The 8585-nt window shown below is 50.5% G+C and overlaps 1 protein-coding gene across 4 annotated transcripts; it reads left to right on the top strand.

The window, feature by feature from the left end:
* The first annotated feature begins 52 nt into the window (after positions 1 to 52).
* On the top strand, positions 53 to 7967 carry TMEM53 (transmembrane protein 53). Of its 4 annotated transcripts, XM_065553700.1 has the most exons (4): positions 1003 to 1725; positions 2137 to 2249; positions 2594 to 2673; positions 6091 to 7967. In XM_065553700.1, the coding sequence occupies exon 4, from the start codon at positions 6127 to 6129 to the stop codon at positions 6745 to 6747; it is 621 nt and encodes a 206-aa protein (XP_065409772.1). In that variant the 5' UTR covers positions 1003 to 1725; positions 2137 to 2249; positions 2594 to 2673; positions 6091 to 6126; the 3' UTR covers positions 6748 to 7967. The 4 variants fall into 4 exon arrangements, with proteins under 4 accessions (XP_005303092.2, XP_065409771.1, XP_065409772.1 ...); XM_005303035.4 differs by lacking the exons at positions 1003 to 1725; positions 2594 to 2673 and adding an exon at positions 53 to 208 and having other exon boundaries at positions 6091 to 6907; XM_065553699.1 differs by lacking the exons at positions 1003 to 1725; positions 2594 to 2673 and adding an exon at positions 285 to 303 and having other exon boundaries at positions 6091 to 6907.
* Positions 7968 to 8585: the final 618 nt, after the last annotated feature.

The raw sequence follows: 8585 nt of genomic DNA, 5'->3' as shown, positions 1-8585 counted from the left end.
GCGCGTTGCTAGGATGTGAGGTCACAGGGCGTGGGCCTCGATCGCTCCTATTGGCTGGCGTCTCAGGAGAGGGCGGTCACTTCCGGTGTGGAGGGCGGGCGCTTCGGCCCGAGAGTGCGACGGCGATCGGCGATCTCCCCCGCGCGCCCGAGCATGGGGGGCAGAGAGCTGGACTATACCATCGAGCTGCCGCCGGGGGGGCGGCCGGGTACGGGGCTGGCGGCGGGGCGGGGTCCCCATAATCCTCGCGGGCGTAGCGGCTCCGGGGGGCGGCGGGTGTCTGAGACCCCGCGGGGGGCACAGGTGGGGGGAGGGTGAGGGGAGGGGGGTGTCTGATGCCCCTGGGGGTGGGGGACAGGCTGGGGGGGGTGAGTGTCGGGGGAAGAGGTGAGGGGGGGACAGGGTGAGGTGGGGGGAGGGTGTCTGATGCCGGTGAGGTGGGGGGAGGGTGTCTGATGCCGGTGGGGGGGGGGGACAGGGTGAGGTGGGGGGAGGGTGTCTGATGCCGGTGAGGGGGGGGGACAGGCTAGGGGGGTATCTGATGCCCCTGGGGGTTGGGTGGGGGGAGGGTGTCTGATGCCGCTGGGGGAAGAGGTGAGGGGTTGGGGTGAGGCGAGGCAGGTGTCTGATGCCTCTGGGGGTTGGGGGGGACAGGGTGAGGTGGGGGGAGGGTGTCTGATGCTGCTGGGGGAAGAGGGTGAGGGGTTGGGGTGAGGTGAGGCAGGTGTCTGATGCCCCTGGGGGTTGGGGGGGGCAGGGTGAGGTGGGGGGAGGGTGTCTGATGCCCCTGGGGGTTGGGGGGGGGACAGGGTGAGGTGGGGGGAGGGTGTCTGATGCCCCTGGGGGAAGAGGGTGAGGGGTTGGGGTGAGGTGAGGCAGGTGTCTGATGCCCCTGGGGGTTGGGGGGGGCAGGGTGAGGTGGGGGGAGGGTGTCTGATGCCCCTGGGGGAAGAGGTGAGGGGTTGCGGTGAGGTGAGGCAGGCGTCCGATGCCCCGGGTGGAGGGGTGCGAGTGCCTGATGCCCCCAGGGGCTGTGCAGTGTTGTCCCTAGTAGCCCAGAGGGGCTTAGTGGCTGGGGTGTTGCTATTGCAGGACTTGCCCTTACTCCTTCTATCTCACATTCCTGTTAGCAAACAATCCTGTGTGGATACTGGGCTGTGCTCCCTGGTGGCTTCAGGGGAGCTGGGGATACCCAGGGCTCCCGCCTCCTTTAAATCACTTCCTCCATTGTGCCTGGGAGTGTTAAGCAGAAACAGTTATTCGCGGCAGAATGGGTGGCAGGGCCAGACCGTCACCCTGTAAGCTTATTGCCTTCTCCAGGTCCTTCTCCAGCTGGCGTCTGTCGCTGTCGTTCCACTGTATCGGATATTAGATTGGAAAATCTTTGGGACAGCGACCACATCTTTTTATGTCTTTTGAAAGGGCCAAGAGCACTATTGGGGTGGCTTAAAAATAAGACAAAACTAATATCTTTGGGCTTGCCTACACATGGAGTTATTCCTGATTAACTCCCCATGTGGACACTCTTATTTTGGAATAATAGTGCCTTGTTTCTGTTTAGCTTATCCCACTTTCAAAGGATCAGAGCTAACTCCATGTGTAGACAAGCCTTAAGTAACTAACTGAGCTGGAAACTTTTTTTTAATGCAAATGTAAACTTCTCCAAAAATCAAGGCGCCTGTTTCCCTCCCCGTACAGTGATGGGAAAACTGCCATTTGTCACTGGTAAATGGATTTTTTTTGAAACCTGAATTTTAGAAACATTTATAATGTGAGCTTCTAGTTTTTAGCATCTTTACCCCCTTATTTGTGTCCTACCTTGGCCTGTAGCCTTTTTGTCCTTCTTTACACTATAAGTTGTTTGGGGGCAAGATTTGTCATTTTATTTTTTGTACTGTGCCCAGTACAATTGGGCCCCAGTCTCGATTGTTTTGTAACACAAATAATACGGCAATAACAGCTAAATGATAAACTGATAGGCTACAGAAGGAATCCAGTTATAAGCGCAAGAGTTGCAGTACAGGCTTTGGGTGGGGTTAAAATCGCTATCCTTATTAAGTAGGTAGGTTGCAATTTCACTCTGACTCTAGTGGACTGAAGGGCAGTTTCATTTTTTAAAAATCTGGTTTATTTCAGACACTAGTCCAGAGATGGGAAACAAAAATAACCGGCCTGTGGTAATTCTGCTGGGGTGGGCTGGCTGCCGTGATAAACACCTGGTGAAATACAGCACCATCTACCATCAGAAGGTGAGTAAATCATTCATCTTTCTATGCCAATATAAAGCTGTAGCAAGGCTACCGGAGGAATTTTCTCCCCTGCACTCTGGTGAAAAGACCTTACCCCTTCTTACGACTCCAAAGACGCCCTAGAAGAAAGTGCTGGGCTTATTTTTGTGTGAAAGCTCCTTGCATTTTCAAATAGCATGTTGACATTCTCTGCACGCTGTCTTTAAGACCCTGGTTATACTGTGTGTACAACGAAGAGGCAGGAAGTGCTTCCTAAAAGGAATTCCTTTTTGCCTTTTTCAAAGTTTCTGAAGTTTTAAAGATTTGAAAACCGGTGTAAATCTTTGTCCTCCATTTATCCACAGACTATGTATAACATGGGCAGTGAGAGTGCAAGCTGCATACGTCTGTACAGAGCTGGCAGGGCCAACTTTAAGGGTCAAAGGCAAGTTCAACCATGACTTATTCAGCATCTGGCCTTTCTTCTGAGACTAACAAGTGTGCTGGTTATTGGTGGCTTTTGTGACCAGGTTGCCTAGCTACTGGGGATTGATTTGATGCCCCTAAACTCATTTCACACATTTATGGAACAGCCATCAGATGGTAACAATGTTCAGTCATTACCAATCTGGACAGGATTTGATATAGTGACCTAGAAGTGGAAGTTTCTGACAGTGTCTGTCCCATTATCAGTCCCCTTTTAAAATATCTTGCTTTGTTGGTCCACGGAATGATGGAAAGTGTGTGGCTTTTGGACCTAGTGGAATTTAGGCCCATTATGTGAGCATGGACTTTGTTTTGGATCCAATTTGTTGCAAAGATAGATGCCAAAGTTCTCCTTTGAATACTACCCAGCATGACTGCCTCACATGGCAGCCTCTGAACTGTTGATGATTAACCTGACATGTGAGATCCATAAATTAAAGTGCTACAGAGAGTCCTGTGGCACCTGATAGACTAACAGATGTATTGGAGCATGAGCTTTCGTGGGTGAATACCCCTGCGTCTGACGAAGTGAGTATTCACCCAAGCCTGACGAAGTGGGTATTCACCCACGAAAGCTCATGCTCCAATACATCTGTTAGTCTATCAGGTACCACAGGACTCTTTGTTGCTGTTTACAGATCCAGACCAACATGGCTACCCCTCTGATACATAAATTAAAGTGTGTTCTAGTACAGAATGACTTGTGACTCCATGTCTCAGGATTGATAACAGCTCGGTTGCTACTGGCCACAGCATTCTGCAACTGCTCAGTACCCTACATGAAATGCATTTGGTGTCTCAATCCCGTTGCCAGAAAGACAGGTGTCTGCATTCGAAAATACACCGTTTCATTTAGTCACAACTAGTTCCCTTTTAAGCAATCCTAGTGGAGACTCTAAGGATGGAATGAGCCATGGAGAATGAACTTCCTTCTGACCCTTATATCATGAATATTTAGCACTTTAGAAGGATTAAGCTACACAACTGTGTCTGGCAGAAAAATTTCCATTGCAATTTTAATGGAAAATGGAGTTTTTCACTAATTTTTTTGCAAAAAGCATCTGCTTTCTGTGGATTTGTTGTTTATTACCTCAAACACCCAAACCCAGAACATTTGATTTTCATGTGGGGTACCCCGGTGCCTTATGAGGGTTGTAGTTCTTTTATGTCATGTACCTATTCTCCTCTGTGGGCTGAACGCCCCAGCTAGGCGGCACCTGCCACATGCTGATCTCTAGTTGGAAAAATTAAACAGCTCTTTGCCCCACGGATTTTATTTCCTAAGGGCTTGATCACTATAAATGCTAGCGGTGGGTGTGGTGCTTGCGTAGGGTCAGTGTAACCACTATCCCAGATATACAGACCTTGAGAGAAAGTTTCAAATCATAAGGTGTTGGAGGGTTGACGAGATGCGGGAGGGTTTGTTTTTTGGTGTGCTTAGCTGCAGTTATTTGAGTGGTTATGTTACCTTGGCGTTTTTATTATTATTGGTTTTTATTTCCCTAATTCTGAGATCTCTTAAATGAACTTTTTGAATCTTTACAAATGAAGCTGAAGCCATAGGGTGGTTATGGACTCAGAAACTGAATGGGGAGGGTACACCTGATAATTTATCGTGGCTTTATGTTCTGCGATGCCATGTGGGAGACCCCAACTCCCCTGCCAGCCTCATGCTATGTGTGGGTGGGAAGCCCAGCGAAGGCTGCAGGCTCAGCCCGTGGGAGAAGATGGGTAATGCAGTACTTTTTATTGCCTGGCGGCCATCAGTCACCCCTGCTGGGCAAATGAGCGTTTTTGACATGCTGCCATGGGACTCTTGGCAAGTCTTCCCTGGCCAGAAGGATGATGGGCAGGATGCAGACCCTCGAGGGTAGGAAATCCAGGGGAAGTGAAGGGTTCTAATAGGGATATGGGTGGACCTTCCTTCCCCTAGGAAGAATGAATGCAAAACCCAGATGATTTAAAATCTCCTAGAATAGGTGAAGATTTCTTCCTCGCTTCTCCCCAATCCCCTCTGGACATAGCTGTTTTCGTGCCTTTTCTCTGCATTTCTCAAGCGGAAATGCCAGTAAATGCCTTTGCTGAGCTAATGTGAAAGATTGAGCATTTATACAACTAGCTTCACCCACGTTTATTTAGAAACTTCTGTGGGGGCCCATTGCTTCAGCACCTGGGTGCCTGCCATCATTAAAACCTGCCATTAGTACAGGGAATACTCGGAGTAACACAAGGCATATATCTAACTGTGGGGTCTTAGCTATATAGCCAAGCGGCCCAAGCTCTTAGGTACGTGGTTCCGCTTATGAGCAGTTCCTCAGTTACCAGCAAAAGCTGCCATTAGCCATCAGTTGGTAATAAGTGGAAAGCAGATTTGCAGGGCTGCAGCCAGGGAATGAAACACTGGGCTAGACCTTCTCTGGCTGCAAGCTTGCGTGCAGGGCAGCACAGGGAGGGGGCTGCAGCCCAGATGCTGGGGCTTTCTACAGGGAGCCGGGCACTGGGGGCCTGTGGGGTTGCATGGTGACTCTCCTTGGTCTCCCTCTGGGTTGGGGCTCAGCATGTCCTAGTGCTTCCTTCCCTAGGTGCAGGTAGAGGTACTGTGCAGCTCTGGCGTCTGGGCTGCATCCCCCCACTCCTTCCCTGCCCACAGCCCCTTACCTCCTGTGCTGTCCCTGGGCACAGGCTGGTTTACAGGGCTACAGTCCTAGAAGGAAGCACAAGGGCAGGGTGAGGGCTGGCTGGAGGCAGGTTTGCAGGGCTGCAGTGAGGGGCGGTATGTCCCAGCACTTCCTTCCCTGGCTGCAACCTTGCAAACCTGCCTACAGTTGGGGTCTTTCTTCTAAAACATGTTGTTTAATAAGCAGCATGGTATTACCAATATCCAAATCCTGTTAACATTAAAGTCAATGGGACGGGATTGGTTCCCACCCAAATGTTGCTATTAACCAGAAGTTGTCAATATCAAGGTGGCTATTAAGTGGAATCTACTGTGACCAACACCCCCTCACCCCTCCCAATCTGATCAAATAGCTAGAGGTTAGCAAGCTTCAAAAAAGGATTAGATGTAGGCCACCCATACAAATGGCTTCTATATGGGATCTTGGCTGGGGTAAGTATTACCAGGTCCTGATGGTACTGTGCCCAAATGATCCCAGCCAGGGACAGGAGGAAATTCCTCCTCCTTCACCAATGTTGTGGATGATGTTATACTAAAGATACACGAATGGTGAGCCAGCACTGGCCAATTTCTGATTCAGGAAGAGGGACCATTGCTCTGTCCTTTAGGGCAGAATGAATGAACACAGTGGCAGATTGGGATCCTGAAGGAGCTTGTAACATGCAGCCCTCGATGGGTGTGTCTCTCTGTTCCTCCCAGGGGTGCACAGTTATCCGCTACACAGCTCCATGGAAGATGACGTTTTTCGCAGAATCCTTTGGCATCAGGTCCCTCCGGACCCCAGCTAGGAAGCTGCTGGAGCTGCTCTTTGACTATAAAATTGAAAAGAAACCGCTGCTGTTTCACGTGTTCAGCAACGGCGGGGTCATGCTTTACCGCTACATCCTAGAGCTCATCCACACGCACAGGCAGTTCAGCAGCCTCAAGGTGGTGGGCACCATTTTTGACAGTGCCCCCGGCAAAAGAAACATGGTGGGGAGCCTGCGTGCCTTGGCAGCTGTCTTGGGCTCAACTAACGTGCTGCTCAAGTATGGCCTCCTGCTTGTCTTCGCCATCCTGGTGGTGGTGCTGCGGATCTTGCTGCATCCAGTGACTCGCTTCTTCCATGAGACCCATTATGATGCCCTGCTGAATGGGCCTTCGAGGTGGCCCGAGCTCTACCTCTACTCCAAGGGGGACAGGATCATCCTGGCCAGTGACGTAGAGCACATGATTGAGGCCCGGCGGCAGCACAACGTTGCAGTGAGAGCTGTGGACTTCTCGGACTCTGCTCATGTCAGTCACTTGCTGGCATATCCCTCCTATTACATGAGCCTCTGCACCTCTTTCATGTATGACTGCGTTGGATGCTCGTAGGTTTCACACCGGCAGAGGTAGCAAGTGCCTGTGTAAAGACCCCCAGCAGATGCTCCCTCTTCACTGGGATCACACCGGAAACAAACTGCTCTCTCTCTATCTCTCTGCCTCTCTTTCGTCATCATCTCTCTGCTTACAATAAAATCCTGAGCCCAACATCCTTCCCCAGAGCGTGGAGGCACAGAATTGCTGATTTCTCGGCATCCCGTACACAGCTGGATGTCTGAAGCCTCCAAACCAGTTGTTGGGCTGGGCAGAAGTGAGGGTGCTAAGTAGAGCCAAGAGAGTCTAAATGAATGTAACTTACCTGATAGGGGTAAAATTCTGACCCCACTGAAGGCAATGGGAGGTTTGCCAGAGGTGGAATTTCACCAGAGGAGGCTGGAGAAAGGAGTGAAGTACTGACTGGAGGAGCATTGCATCCCCCTTTTTATACCTGCTTCCTCTTTCCCTGCTGCCCTCCACTTCGTAGTCCCTGGTGTACAACTTGCATCACCATCCACATCCGCTCTCCGTCTTAAGAACAGGAGTACTTGTGGCACCTTAGAGACTAACAAATTTATTAGAGCATAAGCTTTCGTGGACTACAGCCCACTTCTGTATGCATTCGAAGAAGTGGGCTGTAGTCCACGAAAGCTTATGCTCTAATAAATTTGTTAGTCTCTAAGGTGCCACAAGTACTCCTGTTCTTTTTGCGGATACAGACTAACACGGCTGCTACTCTGAAACTCTCTGTCTTGTTACACTGGAGCAATTCTGTGACCCAGGGCTCTCCAGTTAGCCTAGGTTTTGGGTTTTTTCTCTGCTGCTTCCTCCGGCCCACTGTTGAGTCAGTTGAAGCTCTGCAGAGTCCTCTCATTCTCCCACTCCCCACCCCACCCTTCTATTTACACTCCTCCGGGCTCAGCCCTGCATATAGTCCCATTGAGGAGGACAGAATGAGACTCTTGGCAGAGTCTTTAATAGGGCAGACCAATGCGGGTCCCTCCCTATCCCTGCCCTCAAGGCACTGCCCCTCAGCCCTATTCCTAGCTGGAGATCAGCTCCAGGAATCAAACGCAGGGTCTCCGAAAGGGCAGTGCAGGTAACCGCACCCCAATGTGTCAGCCTGGTTCTGTTTAACAGAGCTGGGGCAGAATGGCCAAAGGGCTGCTCCCTTGCTGGTTGGCTCAAACCCCTGTAGGTGAGTTAATTTAAAGCTTTATCTGTGAAATATCTAACACGTCTCAGTGTCTGGTCTTTGTTCTTCTCCCCTGACGCTTCCCTCTCATTGCTGAAATTGTTGGGTGAATAGCTGTGCTTCGCTGGGTAGATTTACCGGTCTGTTAAGGTGTGTGTCTAGGAGTGCAGGGAGGTCACTTTGGGTATCTGTAACCCCGAGTTCTATCTCCCCTCCTGGGCCCAAATTAATTGGGTCTTTCAGAAAGTGCTTTCTCTCTGATCCTCTAGGGGAGAGCCTTCATTACCAACTAGCCTCATTTGTCACATTCCAGAAGACTTATTGACTAGTCTACACACGCAGACACTTCAAAGTGTGTTGCTTACTCCCTGTACAGACGTGTTTGATGGGATGAGCCAAGCTAGCAAACACACTGTTGTTCGGGTTTTCCTCTGTGGAGGGGGAGTGAGGGGTTAAAGTAGGGGAAGGGCTATACTACACTTTACCAAGGGTGAATTGGTTGAATTCTAACTGATCTGACTTTCCGTGTGTTCATGGAGCCTGATTTTTTGGGGGAGGGCGGGGGGGTAGATTGAAAGCCTGCCGCTTTCCAGTGCAGCATGATTTAATCTGGGGCCTCTGAAATGATGCTAGTCCCCTGAAGGTTCCAGTGCCTTGT

This window comes from Chrysemys picta, chromosome 8 (genome assembly GCF_011386835.1).
Source record: "Chrysemys picta bellii isolate R12L10 chromosome 8, ASM1138683v2, whole genome shotgun sequence".
Lineage (NCBI taxonomy): Eukaryota > Metazoa > Chordata > Testudines > Emydidae > Chrysemys > Chrysemys picta.
Note: the sequence above shows the minus strand (reverse complement) of the source record. Positions and strands in the feature narration are given on the sequence as shown.